This window comes from Nilaparvata lugens, chromosome Y (genome assembly GCF_014356525.2).
Source record: "Nilaparvata lugens isolate BPH chromosome Y, ASM1435652v1, whole genome shotgun sequence".
Taxonomy (NCBI): Eukaryota; Metazoa; Arthropoda; class Insecta; order Hemiptera; family Delphacidae; genus Nilaparvata; species Nilaparvata lugens.
This window is the reverse complement of record NC_052519.1, coordinates 9,006,913-9,026,011: the sequence shown is the minus strand read 5'-3', so window position 1 is coordinate 9,026,011 and position 19,099 is coordinate 9,006,913. Positions and strand designations below refer to the sequence as shown.

At 35.4% G+C, this 19,099-nt stretch overlaps 1 protein-coding gene across 1 annotated transcript; it reads right to left on the bottom strand.

Moving 5' to 3' along the window:
* Window positions 1–183: 183 nt before the first annotated feature.
* Window positions 184–18,381, bottom strand: LOC111064271 (N-alpha-acetyltransferase 20). Its single transcript, XM_039443467.1, has 5 exons — window positions 18,262–18,381; window positions 17,442–17,466; window positions 10,976–11,196; window positions 8,065–8,201; window positions 184–269 (listed from the first exon to the last, which is right to left on the bottom strand). The coding sequence occupies exons 1-5, from the start codon at window positions 18,312–18,314 to the stop codon at window positions 184–186; spliced, it is 522 nt and encodes a 173-aa protein (XP_039299401.1). The 5' UTR covers window positions 18,315–18,381.
* Between the last annotated feature and the right edge of the window lie 718 nt (window positions 18,382–19,099).

The following is a 19,099-nucleotide window of genomic DNA, read 5'->3' as shown; positions in this document are numbered from 1 at the left end:
AGGACACCACTTGGTGTCAGAAGGTTGCCAAACACCACTAGGAGGCCAATCATGCCGGGCTGTTCCAACCTTGAGCGGCCGGCTGACACCACATTGAGAGCAGTAAATCCTACTCCAGCCCTCTCCAGACACTGACTGAGGTTAGCCGGATCAGGGTACATACTAACTTTACTTTAGTTGGCTCTACAGTCCTGGGTGGACCTTGGCCTCCTCAACACAATGCCTCCTTTGCCACCAGTTGTTGGATACGCCCAGCACACGCAGATCACCTATCACATCATTTATCCATCTCATTCTCGGTCTTCCTCTCTTTCTCGTCCCCATCATTCGTCCATCCAGCAGTCTAAGTTGTGTCCTTTCCATATTCATTCTCACCACATGTCCAAGCCATTCCATCCTTCTTGCCTTAATAAATCTTACAATTTTTCCTTCCCCCTATAGCCTTATCGATTTTGCTGTTATGTCTGGTTCTCCAAACCCCTCCATTACATAGTGGTCCCCAGATCCTTCAATACATCTTTCTCTCGAATGACTTCAGTGCTCTTCCATCCCTGCTCAGCAGTGTCCATGTCTCTGCTCCATATGTCACAACCGGTCAGACTAACGTCTTGTACATTTTCACTTTAGTTGCTCTTGATACTATTCTACTCTTAAACATCCTTTGATTTGCAAAATATGCTCGATTGCCCATCATAATTCTGTTAGAAATTTCTTGGCTAGTCTTATTGTCGGCTGTCAGTGTAACCCCAAGATACTTAAACTCTCTGACACCTTCAATGCTGCAATCATCTGATAGTATCAAGTTGTCTACAAGCCTTCCTCTTTCATTTGCAGACATTCTCATATACTTAGTCTTCCCAATATTAATTTCAAGACCCAGCTCTCTTGCTTCCTCTTTCATTGTGCTGAAAATCTCTTTCAACTTATTGCGATTCCATGCTATCAGCAGCACATCATCCGCATAGGCCAGTATTTGACTTGTTCTGTTAAGTATTGTGTTACTTGTCTACCTTGTTACCTATCTTCTGAAGTATTGTTTCAAGCATAAAATTGAAGAGGGTTGCTGACAGTGTGTCACCTTGTCTTACACTGGTTGTAACATTGAATGAGTGACTCAGTTTGTTTCATATTTTAACTTGTGATGTCATACCATACATTTTCATCTTTATGAGACTTGTCAACTTTCTTGGGATTCCCATCTCATTTAGCACATTCATCATTCTGTCTCTTTTGATGCTATCAAATGCTTGAGTAGTGTATTGTGATGGGCCTAATACTTGAGATGGGCCTGAGTAGTGTATTCTTGCAGACTCTGTGCTCCAATCACAGAGCAGTATTTTAATTAGGGGGCGGAGCCTAAGCCCCCAAGGGGGCTCCAAGCCCCGCCCAAATCCCCCCGCGCTCCGCGCGGGAAAACTCCATTTTATAACCCCTTGCCAGGACCAGTTCTCCCACCGATATGAAAACCGCCATTTTAGTTCAAGTATTTATTTGAAAAAAAAAACAAATTTATGGGCGTACCAATTGTAGAATCCCCCTCCAATCAATCCCCCACGCTTCGCGCGAGAAGCCTCCCACTAGAAGACCTCCATTTTTGTTCAAGTACTTATTTTAAAAAAATATGTAGACATATCACTTGCAAGATCCTCCTTCCAAACAAGCCCCCCTACCACCCCCTATGCCGCCGCCCCCCGCCGCCCTGCTATTTGCAGAATATCTTATAGCTTTGAAGCTAAATGGAAAGAAAACGGAGTTAGCACTTTCAACAACCCATAACTCGCTTATTAGACCACTTGAAAATTTCAGTTGCAACTTTTTCTCACTCTTATAATGATCTTAACATTTTTTTAACAGTTTTTTTCAATATATTCAGAATATCATTGGCTTTGTTCTAATATTCGTTTTTTCGCGATTATGCCAAAATAAACAAGTTATCGAATTTACAAAAAATGTGACTTTTTATTTATGAACGATATGGGGAATAAAATGTTTTAGTTTGGAAAGATGCATTTTTTGAATTTTTAAGAGAAGTTCTGTTAATATAGTAGAAACCGTTTATCATCTGGAAAATTAGCACTTCAACAACCCATAACTCGCTTATTAGACCACTTAAAAATTTCAGTTGCTACTTTTTCTCACTCTTATAATGAATGATCTTAACAATTTTATTGAAAAAGATTATCCAATTTAAATAATGGAAAAAGTGTAGGCCTACCGAACAGCCTTAAACTTTGATTTAAAAATAATCTTGAAGTGGAAACACTCACAGTCTAAAGATGACCAACATCATATCGAAACTTCATCACTGCTAAAAATTAGGTTTCTTTACTTAAAAGGGCTTCTATTTCAAAGCCAAATTTGTCATTTAGGGCCGTTTGCACAGTGTAAGTTTAAGCTAAAGCTTAAACCAAATCTGGATTTTTTTTGGTTTAAACTAAAATTCCGTTTGCACAGTATCAGTTTAAACTCTGTTGAGTTTAAACTCTGGGAAACTTTGAACCTCCAAAGCAGGAGGTTTAAACCAAATAATTTGGATTAACTTATTGACATCTGTAAAGATTTGATAGGGAAACAGCTGATAGTACATTATTTTTCGACGGTTGTTTTTAATGCTTCTGTAGACGATAATTTTATTAATTTAGGTTATAGTGAATCATTATTTGAATGTAAAAATAATAGTAATGGAGGAATTGATAGAAGTTTTTAATGCGATTGATAGAGATGACTGCGAAGAGATTTTGAAACTGAGAAAAATTGGGCAAAAAACAAATAATTTAAATTTCTGGGATAGAAAATTTTTTAACGGTTTTGCTTGAGTACAGCAACTGCTAATTTAGTATTTTGATTAAATAAAACACTTGATAGAAATTAAGACAATTTTCAACAGTGGTCTTCGATTAGAAAACATGTTTTTAATAACAAATAATCAAGATATATTGCTTTCGAGAGATTTCTAATAAACGAGGAAGACTGTAGTAGATTCAAGCGTAACAAAATACCTTTTTTATCTTAGATTCTAAAATATATTTTCTGGTGCCAACTAAACATAAGTTTTTAAAGAATTTCTTGGTCGCTTTTCACTTTTATAACCGTACAGCTTACAGCTCTGTAGATTTTGAACAAGAACAAGAAAATACTAAAATAGTAGCTACATAACCTCAATTTACTGATTGTTTGCAAACAAATAACAAATTTCCTGTAAAAATCAGCCTTCCTGATATTATAAACGATGACATTCTATTACCAACTTAACGCTAAACTAGTTTAACTTAAACTGGATTAGAAAATGCACTGAGAAAATCGATTCAAGTTTAAACTTTCAGATTAACTTAAACTCGATTAACTTAATCGAGTTTAGCAATCTATACTGTGCAAACGGCCCTTAGTTGATAACTGAATATATTATTCTTGAAGTTAACCTGTATATATGTTCTTATAGTTAACCTGAAAACTAGAGCGTTTTACTCTGGAGAGGAGTAGACTACCTAAGGGATCTTTTCATTCAAAAGTAAAACAGTTGGTCTCTTCGGCCCTAATAACTAGTGTTATTGGAGTCTACTCCTCTCCATAGTAAAAGGCTCTAGTTTTCAGGTTAACTATAAGAATATATATACAGGTTAACTATTAGAGTGATTATTATTGGATATAAATTTCCAAGTCTCAACAGTATGAATGTTGATATGATTTAACATGAGTCCAGGATTGTCAAAATGCAGTGTTTAACGCCAATCAGCACTACACCTAAAGGTGCGTACAGATATACGCGCCGCGAACATGAGCAATTCACTTTTAATCAGCTGATGCCAAGCTTTTTATATCTGTATCTTACCGTTTCTGTAAAAATACAGATATAGTCAACTGATTAAAAGTGAATTGCTCATGTTCGCGGCGCGTATATCTGTACGCACCTTAACACAATTTAAAACCACTAATGCACATTTAAGCCAAAGGGTGAGACCATATTAGGCGTTATTTCAGGCACCAACTCAATCAGCCAATCGGAGAGCTTCCTGCCCTGCCGACTCTGAAAACGCCCAATATTGTTTAGCCCTAATGCTTATTGGATTTACAGGGCTGAGAGTCGAACAGTTTTTGGGCTCTCATGTAAAATTACTGTTTGTGGTTTAATGGGCTTCTATAGTGAGGTCCACGTAATAATGCCAGTGTTTGATTAGCAATTCTGTTGCTATCCTTGTCTATCATTCAACAAAGCGGATAGCGCTATCTCTTTCTCGCTTTGCTCTGTTGCCAGATCGTCTTTGAAAAATGTAGAATTGATAATTTATTAACAAAATATTTCATCTTAATTATGAAAATTCATTATGAAATTATTGAAAAATATAAAAAAATAATGATTGAACAACTCAATTACGACATAGGAAGTCAGGTATTTATAAATAAAAGCTATTAGCTTTGTCTATCATTCAACAAAGCGGATAACGCTATCTCTTTCTTGCTTTGCTCTGATGCCAGATCGTCTTTAAAAAATGTAGAATTGATAATTTATTAACAAAATATTTCATCTTAATTATGAAAATTCATTATGAAATTATTTAAAAATATAATTTCACTTTTGAACAACTAAATTACGACATAGCAGTCAGGTATTTATAAATAAAAGCTATTAGCTTCTACTCACATTAGTGGAGCGCTTTCGGACACTAGGCCCTTCATCAACACCGGTTGACACTTCCGTTATGGAATACATATGGCTAGTAAGCAGCGTGGGTTGTGGGAGTGGCGAGATTTTTTGAATGGTTGGCGGGAATGTTTGAATTTGTAGGTTATTGATTTGAAATCACACAGCCTCTTCAACCTCCTACTCCAATAACCTACAAATTCAAACATTCCCGCCAACCATTCAAAAAATCCCGCCACTCCCACAACCCACGCTGCTTCCTAACCATAAGGTGCGTACAGACTTTCGTTCCGCTCCAAGACCGAACGTCACTCCAGCAGAGCGATTGATGATCGACCGGCGAGCAACAATGGTTCGACCGGGGAACGCGAGAAGATCTACCATCTTCCGTAACATTCATGATCGGTGCGAGTAGAGAGCGGAGGCGGAGCGATTGCTGTGCGATGGTGGTACGTGGGCGGTACGAGGGAGGAGCGTGCTCGGTGTGGGTTGGAAGCACGAGTATGTGTACGCAGCTATATGTATTCAACAACGGAAGTGTCAACCAGTGTTGATGAAGGGGCCTAGTGTCCGAAAGCGCTCCACTAATGTGAGTAGAAACTAATAGCTTTTATTTATAAATACCTGACTGCTATGTCGTAATTTACTTGTTCAAAAGTGATTATTAACAAGCACTTCGTAATGGGCACAAACATTGAAAAAATATAATTTCTTGCTTAACTAGAAAAAAATAATATACTCGATGCAACAGACAATGAACTCAGTAAAATTAAAAAATCTATAAAATTAGGGACACTATCTCCAAAGTTGTTGGTACCACTGTATTTAGATGAAAACGGTAGGGGTCACGAAATGTGTGTGCAGTGGCCAGCGCCACCAACCGAGGTTATCAACACCTATTGCCAATTTATGAAACTTATTTGTTAAAAACAGATGATTGGATATAAAATGACGTCAGCTACACCGGAAATTTAGCAGAAACATGCGCGTGACACCTACCGTCTTCTTCTATATTATACCGTGGTTGGTACAACTATTAAACCCGTTTAATCATTCCCGCAAGGGAGTCCCCACCTACAAAAGCCATACGAATTTACTTTTTTATCATTGTATGGTCGCACTCATTATGATTTGCTTCAATTGAGTCAGCTGATGGTTTAAAGTAGTATTAAAAGGCCGGTTTCCGAGCTCGGCATTTAGTCAAGTTCTACACTTTAAACAGCTGTAGAGTCAGAAAATTTGTCTTTCCGAACCGGGGCGTAGTCGCAGTAAATAGTTACACTAGTAGTTCTGTGAACAGTAGACCTCACGCAGTATTCTAATCCACAAGTACCTGATTGAAACTATAGACCTTATGGAAATACAGCAATAGACTGGCTTCTCCACACATCTGTGTAATCACTTGTCAGCTGATTTATGATGAATAATTGTATAGTCTGATTTTTACTCTAATATTGGCGTATGAAGGAGGCTCTTTTTTCCTTTTATATTATCCTTGAAATACAAGATTTCCAAAAAAACCTTGTATATAAGTCGACGTGCAATTAAAAAAGGAACATACCTGTCAAATTTTATGAAAATCTATTACCGCGTTTTGTCGTAAATGCACAACATATAAACATACAAACATTTAAACATTAAGAGAAATGCCAAACCATCGACTTGAATGTTAGACCTCACTTCGCTCGGTAAACAAAATATAATTGATTATTTTAAACGAGAATGAACCGTAAATATTACATCAATAAACTTGTATCAGCTACCGTCTATAGGAAGCATTGACAAGAAATTGAGGATCGGCAACGTTTTTCTCCTATCTTTGACCACTGCCATTATAACGTGGACCTCACTGAAGCTCTGAGGTAAAGAATTGTTCTCAACGGAGGAAGACTATGCATATAATGTGATTACGTTCTCTATAGTCATTAAATTTCTTGAATCTTGTCTTTCTATAGAGAGGTCCACGTTTTAATGGCAGTGGAGCAAGATAGAAGAAAAGCGTTGCCGATTCTCTGCCTTGCCACTTCCTTCTATAGAAGATCACTAATACCGGTATATTTTATATTGACTGTTCATTCTTGTTGACCGAGCGAAGTGAGGTCTAAGATTCAAGTCGACAGTTTTTGCATTTCTCTTCACGTTTATATGTTGCGCATTTAAGGCGAAACGCGGTAAAAGATTTTCATGGAATTTGACAGGTATGTTCATTTTCAAATTGTGCGTCGACGTATATACAAGGTTTTTGGAAATTTTGCATTTCAAGGATAATATAAAAGGAAAAAGTAGCCTCTTTCATATGCCAGTGAAAATCAGACTATAGAATTATTCATGATAAATCAGCTGTCTAGTGGACTATAATACTACCTGTTCAAAAACACCAAACATTCTTGAAAATGTATCTTTCCATAAGCTGAGGCCATGATTCATTTAGAGTTATATTGATAGAAAACATTATTTTACATTTTTCTTTTCGAATCTGATGATTAAAATTGCTACAAATATTATTGAAAAGAAATTGATTTCTAAAATCATGAAAAGTGAGAAATGAAGTTTGTAGGAAATCATTATTATGGTAGTTTACTTTGTTAATTTCAACACACCGATTTTTCGCCGACACGACAACACATAATGCTCTCTGATGTGTAGATTGAGTTGGCGTATTGACGGCAGCCAGACCTGATAACAGCGCTCACACTCACATTCCGGGACGACATGTCACGGTACGATAGGACAGAAAGCTCTACGTTTATTTAGGATTTTTTCTAGACATTTTAAATTGATAAATTATTTATTTATTTTTGAGAAAACAACAACAGGTCAATGTAACCATAGAGAAACAATAGCATAAGTAGATATCCCATGGTATAGGGCGTTTATGTCGCAGCTTTTACTGTTATCTCAAGCCGATAGTTCATGTAATTCTTTCCCGTGAAGCTGTGTGACACTGGTAGTCTCTCATATTGTGCCGTTCATACACTCTCACGCCAACAAAACAGTAAAATTCGAAAACAATCGACAGTAATCGGCTTGAGATAACAGTAAAAGTTGCGACATAAACGCCCTATACCATGGGATATCTATTAACTCTATTGTTTCTCTATGATGTAACTTACAGAGCGCGAGGTCTACTGTTCACAAAACTACTAGTAAAAAATAATCAATTATATTTCATTCGCCTAGAAAATATATTTGATAATAAATGTTCATGATTTAGATTGAATATTTTGTCAAATTAATTATATTTCTACATAGTTGAAAACGATCAGGCAAAGTTGCGAAGGTGGAAAAGGATAGTGCTATTCGTTTGTCTAATAACAGAGAAGGATAGCAACATCAATTTTGATCAAATACATGTCATTATTACGCGGTCCTCACTGTACTCTCATGATACTCTCAAGTTGTTATTATTAGGCCCAAGTACTTACCAAACGCATCTTCATCAGGATCTCCCGAGTAATATTCCAGTACCGTTCTGTATACAACATAGCCCAAAGCTTTGTACATGGCTATGGCGTTCTTGTTGCTAACTCGCACGAAAAGGTCGACAAAGTAACATCTTTTCCTAGAAAAAAATAAAAATTTTAATATGGAAAAATTATGGAAATAAATAGAGAATGCATTTATTCAAATGCTAATTAATATATCATTATTATTTAACGAAAATCCTAAATAAATGCTGTAAATCACCCCGAAGACCTCTGCTACTGCAGACATTGACAACAGGGTTAACAGCTAGATGGAAATTCGATGAGAACTACTATCCAAAAATTTTATCCAAAAACCTCCCAATTGCTAGTCAGGAATGCTTACCCATAAAAGCTAGCAATTGGGAGGTACCGGGTTCGATTCCCGGGCTGGCAACTAATTTTTGGATAGTAGTTCTCATCGAATTTCCATCTGTTAATCCTGTTGTCAATGCCTGCAGTAGCAGAAGTCTTCGGGGTGATTTACAGCATTTATTTAGGATTTTCGTTAAATAATAATGATGGAAAAATGAATTTTATTCCCACCATAACAAACAAAGAAATTTCACAAACACTTATAGAAATTTACTTACCACTCTACATGAAGTAAGGCTATTGTAATTGAACAAAACCAAAAAGAAACAGAACATTTAACAGAAATTAGGAAAAACCTGCAAAGACAAGCCTGAGCGCAGGAAAATATAATAGTAATAATAACTTTATTCTCGCAAAGAAAACACAAAAATTAATTACAGAAAATGTAAAAAATATATACATTAAAAATTATATTATTATAGTTTGAGGGTTATGGAAAGTAGACGAGGCCGCGCTAACTATCCTCTGGGGTATCGCTCCAAAAAGGTGCATCCTCTAACTCTCGACCAGCATACTTTATTGTCCTCTGATTCCGCTTCATTACCCTCATTAGTGGCCCCGTGTGCTTTATTGAAGGCAATTCTAGCAGGTAGCTGGTAGCACCAACTTATCTATCACTTTGCACCTTACATCTGTTACTTGTATTTTCAACAATTATTGAATCGAAATCAGTGATCAAGTACTTGTAATCTTGTTATTCCCAATGAATTTGGGAATAATTTGATAAGAGCTCACAGAATAAGTTGAGTTGAATACAATTATCATCGATAATTAATTATGATTTTTGGCGTCCTTTAAATTCTATTAGATTGAACATAATATCTATGTAATGTGTTTAGTCTCATCATTTACACTAAATATGGTCTTAGATTGACTGAAATTGTAAATGTGATCGATAGTAATGTGTGTGTTATCCAATCACTGTAGACTAATAATATCGAGTGACCTGGCTGGCTCAGGTCTGGTGTCAGAGTTTTCAGGTCGCAACTGATCAATTTCATAGCCTCGGACATGACCTAACGACTGCTTTTTAGGCAGCCCGGACCGACGACTTAACGTGTCCATCCGAAACACGGGAGTGGCCCGTGATAAATATCTTGCCCTGAAATATTATTATTATTACTGTAGGCTACTACCGTACTGAGGCTACTACCAGACTGGTCCACCAATATATTCCTCGGAGTGGGAGACTTGTGATTGCCAATACAATAGGCCACGAAAATGTCGAAATTAGATAACAATAGACTACTGCTGAAGGTCCACTAGAACCCCTTTCTGTCCATCCATTGTTTTCGGCGGCCCCCTCTCGTTTCCAAAACCCTATTTTTTATACTTTAAGGGCCGGTTTCCGAGCTCGGGATTTAGCTAAGTTCTAGACATCAACTGGATTTAAACTCTGGAGTCAGAAAATTGGCTTTCCGAGTCAGAGCGTTAACGTAGTTGAGGACTTGAATAGACTCTGGAGTTTAGAGATCATGTTAGACCCTGGAGTTTATAATTTCGCTTTCTGAGTGAAGGTATTATAAGTCCAGGACTTAAATTAGATTCTCGCCTCTTTCCGAGTCAAGGATTTATCAAAAATCTTCAAGTCCAGGACTTGAAACAGCGTGATTTTAAACCCTCGACTGGGGTATGGTTTAAATCCAAGTTCTAGACTTAACTGAGCAAACACAATTCAGTTATTGTTTTGGAGTAGATAAAAAGCCAAATAGATATCATGGAATACCTAAATTATTTGGATTAGTCTATCTAAATTCATAATTTATAGTTTGCAAGTTCATTTTGGAATAAAATTGTATCAGAAATATGCGTAAAAAACTACGGTAACCTCATTTATGACTGTGACATAACCTAAAAATGTTCAAGCAAATCAATACAAGGATTGCCTTGGAATTTGTATTCCAATCGGAATGTTATTATTCAATGTCATATTCAACATATTAATAATAATAACAATAATAAATTATTACTCCAGTTTTTTTCAAAACAAATAAATTTTCAAACTCAATAGCCTAATGAATTTTTTATTCCAAAATCACTGGTTAGGATCAATGACCAATAATAGCATAACGTAAAATGAAATGTCTATTCATTCACCTTTCAAAGGCTTTGCTTTGAATAGGCCTACAAAGAAATCGAAACGTATTTTTACAATATAGTTTGGAGAGCATGCTCATTTGAATTGTCCCGCTGTAATCAGCTGTTTCCGTTTTGCTATAATGCCAACAATACAACAGCAAAATATTGTGTTTCCCTCACGTTTACTGTGTTAAAGTCCTGGATTCGAATAAGTCGAGAACTTGATAGACTCCGGAGTTTAGAAGATAAAATCGTGACTCAGAAAGTCAATTTAGACCCGAGAGCTTATTTTAGTCCTGGACTCTGTTAGTCCAGAACTTATAGATCCCGAGCTCGGAAACTGGCCCTAAATAAATATTGTGAATTAATGGAGTAGAAAAACAAATGAATTGATTAATAAATACAGAAAAATACCCACTTTTCGGAGACAACCTCCAGCGAAGTCATAAGGGTAGCAGCCAACCCCAACCGTCGGTAGTAGGGGGAGACAGTGAGGGCAGTCACATGACCATGCCAGTTCTCCCCGTGCCCCTCCGATTTTCCCATTATGTAGCCCATGATCTCTCCACTGGCAGATTCGGCCACTAGGAAGTACTCAGGCCAATGGGCCAGGTATTGCATGTAGAATGACAGACCGTACTGGTGGTGATCGGTCAAGGAACAATCAAGCAGTGAATTTACTAGAGACCAGAATGAATCCGTCAATGAATTTACTAGAGATCAATGAGTTCAATAGATATAAATGAATAATTCAATGAATTTACTAGATATTGTGGCGAATCATCTGATATTTGCCACCTGTGATTAGTGATGTGGATCGGAAATATTCCCAGTGGGAAGGAACTTATGATTTGGCAATATTTCCGGGAATATTTCCAAGGCCAAGAAATTTTGGGAATTTAATGGAATTTATAGGGAATTTATAAAATTGTTCTAAAAATGATTGAAATTGATCAATCCCACTCATATTTTACATCAATATAATCAATAATTCATCATTCTATTTGATATTGATCAAGCTCAGCCACATTTTACATTGATATAATAAAAAAATCATCATTCTTTGAGCCTGTTTTTGCTCACTCACTGTCTTTTAAATACTCGTAAATTCCAGTCAATGAAAGTTTATAGAGGGAAAATTTTGGAACACAATTTTTGACCCCGTAGCTCTTTCAAGGGTAGTAAGGGGGTAAACATATCAAAAGTCCTCACTCCTACCCCTGTGCTAAGGTGGTGGGGGTGGTTTGAGAGTGCCATATTATATTTTTTGCATATATCTCGAACAATACGCGCATTTTGGAAATGTTTGTCGAACACAATCATAACATTAAAACTTGCAAATTATCCTACAAGTTTCATTTCCAACATTTTTCCATATCTCTCATACTTTTCTAGAGCACTCTAAGGTATCACATTTTGAAGAAAAACCCTTCCGGCTCCGATTTTTTCATATTTTTGGCCTTATAACTTTTTAACGATTCATTGAAAAAATCTGTGCCAATCATGGGCTCATAGAGCATTATATTATCTTCAATTTCATCTATAGTCTTATAGTCTATAGGTCTATTGTCTATAGGTTTTCATTATTTTACCCATCTCCCAACGATTGTTGCAGCCGTGTGTTGAGTGTTGAATCTTCAGTTCAACAACAATAGATCATTGTCAGGGAAATTGGGAGGGAATGTTTGGAACACAATATTTGGCTTCGCAGCTTTGTTTGAACTAGTTAGAAGGTGAACTTATCAGAAGTCCTTGTCCCTACTTCTTGAGCTTAAGGCTGTGCAAATGCTAAAAATAAACTTTCTACTGGTGATATTTTTCAAAGTTTTTAGATTTTTATAGTATCAAGCTAACAAAATGAAAAAGTTTTCTCATGAAAACATTTTTTCCCCATCATTACTTTTAAGATATGAGCGCCTAAAGTTTAAATTTTTGGGACAGAACATTTCAAATTCGGTAAGAGATAAATCCATGAGATTTATAGAACAGATTCTTCATGATCTGTAGATTGTTGATCTAGTAAACCAAAAATTTTCTGAAAATATCGATTTTTGAAAAAGTTATTCTATTTACCAAAAATGGCCAAAATACCCTAAGGTGGGCCGTCCATTGGAACCGTTTTCGTCCGAACTAGTATCGGCCGAAAACTACCGAACTCGTCCGAACGATCCCCAACAAAGAACAAAACTTATCAACTTTTCATTGTCCTTAGTTAAAACTTTATAAAATAGAACTAGTTCAAAAAACAAAAACAGGCAAGACTGTGAAACAATTATAGGTTAGGAACTTTGTTGTCTCAGCTCGGCTAGTTAGTTCGGCCGGATGGAGCCGGAAAATCCCATTCAATTTGTATCGAAAAATTGATCGGCCGGAGACGGCCGTATGAACCTGTTGCAATAGACGAGCATCTATTCCTTTCTTTGTTGGGGGATCGTTCGGACGAGTTCGGTAGTTTTCGGCCGATACTAGTTCGGACGAAAACGGTTCCAGTGGACGGCCCACCTTAGGGTATTCCGACCGTATTCAACCGATCAGTTCGGCCGAATATGGTCGTCCATTGGAACCGTTTATGTCAATCTAGTTCATTAGTTGGCTGGTTGCCAATTATTGAATTAACTAATATCATAGCCACCAAAATTGTCCATAAACAATCATTATATTGATATTCTGAAAATTGAAACAAATATCCACTAGATTAGTTATTCATTACAATAATCGTACCTTCAGAACCTATTTGTTCAGCAATCTTTGTCCACACATTCCTTTGAGCATCATGACGATGATCTTTTTTCTGGCATATTCCACAATGGAACATGCTCTTTTTTTTTTTTTAAACATCTTTATTGCCCATAAAAACAAAATACAAAATAAAAAACTTACAAAAGAAATATTCTAGATTATAATAATATATTATGCTATTTTACAAATAAATTAAAATTACATGGCATCACTCAGCAAGGGCAAAACCCTGACCGCTGAGTGAGAGTATCAGCTGTTAGACAATATAAAAAATTTATTTACTAATAATCAAAGCTACAAAAAAATCGAAGTTAACAATAAATTACTAATCTAGTAATTATAATATTTGACTGATGTCGAAGAAAAATTTTTGTATCACCCACTTATTTATCTGTTCCATCCTCTGTCTACTCCTATTAGAAAGATATTCTGACAATGCATTTGGCATTATATTTATTATTTTTGAGCTAAGATACCCCAATTGTCTTCGCACTATTGTCAAATCTGAATAGTTAATATTATAAATGTTATGAGATGTAACTCTCAGGTTATACATAGAAACGTTATTATTCACTGTAAATTCCTCCTTCCTCATCCATGCATAATAGAGAAGTTTCTTTATATAAATTTGACGTACTGTCATCACTTTAAATTCGGCAAATGTTTCACTACTAGAAAAAGCTCTTGGCTTATTAAGAATTGCTTTTATTATCATTTTTTGAAATGTAAAAATTTTATTCATGAAAACATCATACGCTCCTCCCCATACCACTAACCCATATTGCAGCACCGATTGAACATAGGCAAAGTAAAGGACCCTAAGTAATTTAATGTCTAATATTTTACGGACTTTATAAAAGGTAACGGAAATAAATTTTAAGCGTTTACAAATATATTCTATATGAGGCTCCCACTTAAGGTTACAATCAACCATGATGTCCAGATACTTTATAGATTTTTCATTTTTTAGTTTAGGGCATGCACAATCCTTCCATTTCTCAAAAACACAATTTGTATGTATTTTTAAATTCATAGCATCATTTGGTTGACCAACTATTGTAGGAGAAAATGTAATATATTTAGTTTTTGATGTATTTATACTCAATGTATTAATATCAAGCCATTGTTTAACAATGGATATTACTCTTTCTGCTCTCGAGTACGTCTCTAACCATGAGCGGTCCTTAACTATTACAGCCGCATCGTCAGCAAAGGAAATTATTTTCGAACTATCAATATTTAGTTTAAAGATGTCGTTGATATAGAGTAAAAATAAAATCGGGGACAAGACGGTACCTTGTGGTAATCCAAAGTCGTTAAGTTTTTTAGTGTTTGATTTGTAACTGTTGTTATCAGATATTAATTGTGTCCGATCACTTAAATAATTCTTAAATAATTCAAGGTGGAGTCCTCTAATCCCGTATCTCTCCAATTTTTTTAGTAATTTATTGTGGGGTATGGTATCATAGGCTTTTGCCAGGTCAATCATTATAGCTAGGCATTTGTTGTTATTGGAAGACATGGCTTCAGAAACTTCATCTGTAAAGGCGGCCAGAGCATCCTCAGTATTTCTATTACTTTGGAAGCCATATTGATCCTTATGAATTATGTTGTGATTGTTTATAAAACCCATCAATCTAGTTTTGATTGCTTTCTCCATTATTTTTGCTAGATTACTGATTAAACTTATGGGTCTATAATTCTCCGAAAGATCAACGTTACCTGACTTGAAAAGCGGTTTAATTCTGGCTGTCTTGAAGCAAATCGGGAATTTACCAGCCTCAAAGCATTTATTAATGATGAAACATAAAGGTTCTGCAATCCAAGTAGCTATTTTCTTTATTGTAATATTATTGATATGGTCTAGTCCGGGGCTTGCTGAATTCTTCAATTTTTTTATAATACATTTAATCTCATCACTCGTAACAGGATTCAGGGTAAAATATTCGTTTATTAATGGGAAGTGGTCGTTGTAAATTTCATCACAATCTACATTTATAGCCGGAATTTTACTAGCATATTCTCTACCTACATTTGCGAAAAAATTGTTTAATTTATTGGGGTCAATTTTTATATTATTTCCTTTGTCAGCATTTTTACCAATAATTTCCCTCATAACATTCCATAACTTATTACTATTGTTTTTGTGTTCCTCTAATTTATTTTTATAATAATTTGTTTTAGTGACATTGATCAATTCATTCAACTTATTTCTATAATCTTTAAACTTGTTTTTTAATAAAGTGTTATATGGCTGTTTAATTAGTTTTAATTTCATTGAATCCCTTACATTTATTGACTTGATAAGACCCGGTGTAATCCAAGGCTTTAAGGCTCGTTTTTTATGTGGAATAGATTTCATCTTTGTAGAATTCTCTATATGACACCTAAGTCTCTCCACAAACAATTCCGTCAATGAATCAATACCGACGTCATCATTAGAGTACAAGAACCCCCAGTCCTCGTCTTCGATGCGTTTAGTCAGTAGTGCATAGTCAATTATAGGAAAGCTACTTTTTTGTTTCGCCTGTCTGTTATTTGATAGATGGATGTGTAAAGTAGTCGAAAAGTGATCTGTAATTGATGTTTTTAATACATTACCAAAAGATTGTTCATTTATATCATTATTATTAGTCTTGAGAAAAATATGATCAATACAAGTTTGTGTAGTTTCTGTTACTCTCGTGAAAGAATTAATAAAGGATTCAAAACCATTTTTATTTAGTATATGAATATATTCACTTGTTATATTGTTATTTGCATTCAAGTCAATGTTCATATCTCCAACAAAGACACAATTATTCTTATCTTGAATTGATTGGAGGCTATTCTCAATACTGTCTAGGAATGTAGCAACATTACCACTAGGGGAGCGATAAACTGCAATTATCAGTAATTTGATATTGCCTATCTCTACATTCAAACTTAACGAGTTAGCCTCTTGTATATCTATTGAATAAATCTCAAACATGACCTCCTCCTTAACAAATATACAAATGCCATCACACTTATTTAACCTGGAGCATTTGTTTAATGTTCTATAACCCTTTATTTTATATTCAAATAGAGATTCTTCACATATCCACGTCTCAGTCAAGATAATTATATCAAAATCAAATTTTAAATCATTCAAAAATACTACCAGTTCGTCAAAATTTTTGGAAATACTTCTTATATTCATATGAAATATATTTATAATATTCAATTGATTTCTAGCTGATGGTGAGTAATCTATGTAGTTTTCTATTTCATTAGTTAACTTTATTTCCTTATCTAGTAAATTATATATTTCTTCTATTGCTGACATAAAAATATGAAAGTCTATTGGCAATTAACTGACATCAAAGCATGTGTTCTGTATTACTTACGTTCATTATTGTTTTTTACCGACGAGTTCGATCTACTAGCACACTTTAGACTGTCTAGATCAGCGTGACTTACCAGTCTGATTGGTCTTGAGTCTTCTTGCTTACGTAAATATATTTTCCCATTCATGACCTACGTATATCTATATCCGTTCTCCTTGGCAAAGTGTTTCGCTTCCATCAGAAGACCACGATAGTATGCTGATAAATTTTCATTGATGTATACTGGCCCATCTTGAAGATTCTTATTGACTTGAAACAAACTTATCAACTTTTCATTGTCCATAGTTACAACTTTGTAAAACAGAACAGCTTCAAAAAACAAAAACAAACAAGACTGTGAAACAATTTCAGGTTAGATACTTTGTTGTCTCAGGTCGACTAGTTAGTTCGGCCGGATAGAGCCGGAAAATCCCATTCAATTCGTATAGAAAATTGATCTGCCGTGCACGGCCGTAGGAACCTGTTGCAATGGACGAGCATCATCTATTCCTTTCTTTGTTCGGACGAGTTCGGTAGTTTTCGGCCAATGCTAGCTCGGACGAAAACGGTTCTAGTGGACGGCCCATCTTATGGTCCAGTTGAAGATGGAGAAAATAATCAATTTAAAGCTTGAGTCTTTGATAAAAGGCCGACATATTTTCAGATTTATAAAGACTTATAAATGGTTTATTGATTTGACTTAGGTTCTGTAGAATGAATGAGAGATATACAACATTATTCAGAACCAATGAATATTTTTCAAAAAATAATGAGAGCTTTGAAAGCATAAAAGGATGCGGTCTCCGTTAGTGGATCAAGATTTCTGAAACAAAAAGAGAATGCTGTTATTAATTTGTTATATTACCAAAAACATTAAATGGTCGATTCATAATAGATATTGAGGATCATATTATATTCATAATATGCCACTATGATAGTATCACTTATAGCCACTATAATAGTCTCAGCAACCGGTGGGTCTCAAAGTGTCTTGGCTAGTATAAGAGCTTTTGTTCTTGTTGCACTCACTACACAAGTGTTTTGGAATGGATAAAAGTTAGCTCAAAATTTAGGAAGAGCAATAGGAACACTCACATTGAACGTAAGACCCTGGTGTCTTACTTGGTTTGCCAGCATGGAGCCAATTGTGTACACCAAAGAGACGACACAAGGACACCAGTGTTTCTGGTGTTTTAGTGGTGTCCCAGAGTGTTTCAGATTCGGCATTCGGCCGCCTATGGTTGCTCTCTAGCGACCCACTGGCAGCCGAGACTGAAGGCTGAATTTAATCCAAGCTCAAATTTTAGAAAATTTTGCAAATTAGAAATCAATAACTTAAGCCTACAAGTTTAAAATAATAATTACACTTATAGATAGACACGTTTATAACTCTTGCTCACAGTCATCTAATGTAAGAGTTATAGTCATTATAAATTACACATTATCATATCTTATAGAACGAATATATATAGAAGTAAGATGTAATATTCCAATAATTTGACTTTCTAATTTTTTTATATATTATTCAAGAGTGATTAACATCATAGTCTCTGGGATCCTGAAATCTATTTCAATTGATTTTCAAAAAGCTCATAAAAATACTGAATTCAAAACTTACACAGCATTATATTTCAATAAATCATTGCAGGTGAATGGCCGTAGAGTAGTCATAATATTTTATTTGAAAAGAATGATATTTTATAAAAATACTATCAATAAATTATTGTGCATTCATGAAGTATCAACATAACCTGAAGCTGAAAGCGAAACCTGGGAACAAGGACCGTATTGCGCATGCGCTATAGTAAGTCCACGTTATAATGACAGTATTTGATGAACTTTGGTTTTGCTATCCTTGTCTATCATTCGACAAAGTCGGTGGTACTATCCTTTTCTAGATCCACAACGATGCCAATTATGTTTATGACAGTGTGGAAATATAATTAATTAATGCAGAGAATCGGCATCCCTATTCGTCTATCTTCATCCACTGCCATTACAACGTGGACCTCACTATAGTAACGGTTTTTCCCGTTCTATTCAGTCAGCTCTTTGAATGTAACGTTCTTTGTGATAACGGTTACCAAGCACTATGACTGGAGGGGGCCGCGGAATTGGAAATATCTGGAACTCAAAATATCAATGTTAAGCTCCAAATAACTGCAGAAAAGAGAGACAACTGCACAAAATAGGAGTGATATATAACGAATTATACAGTTACAAGATAAGTCATCACCTGATATTACTACGAAGAGGGATAGAAAAGAGTGATAGGTTTCAGAAATAAATTGTCAATGGTCTTGTTAAGAATAGCCTACATGTGGATATTCATCAGAACAATGACCATTGTTTGATAACCAGACAGCTCTGCGTAGTACAGTCCATCCAAGAAGTATAACCTGACCGTCTTGTTTTGGAAGTGTCAGAGATTCGATGTGTCTGACTTCGTTGCCAAT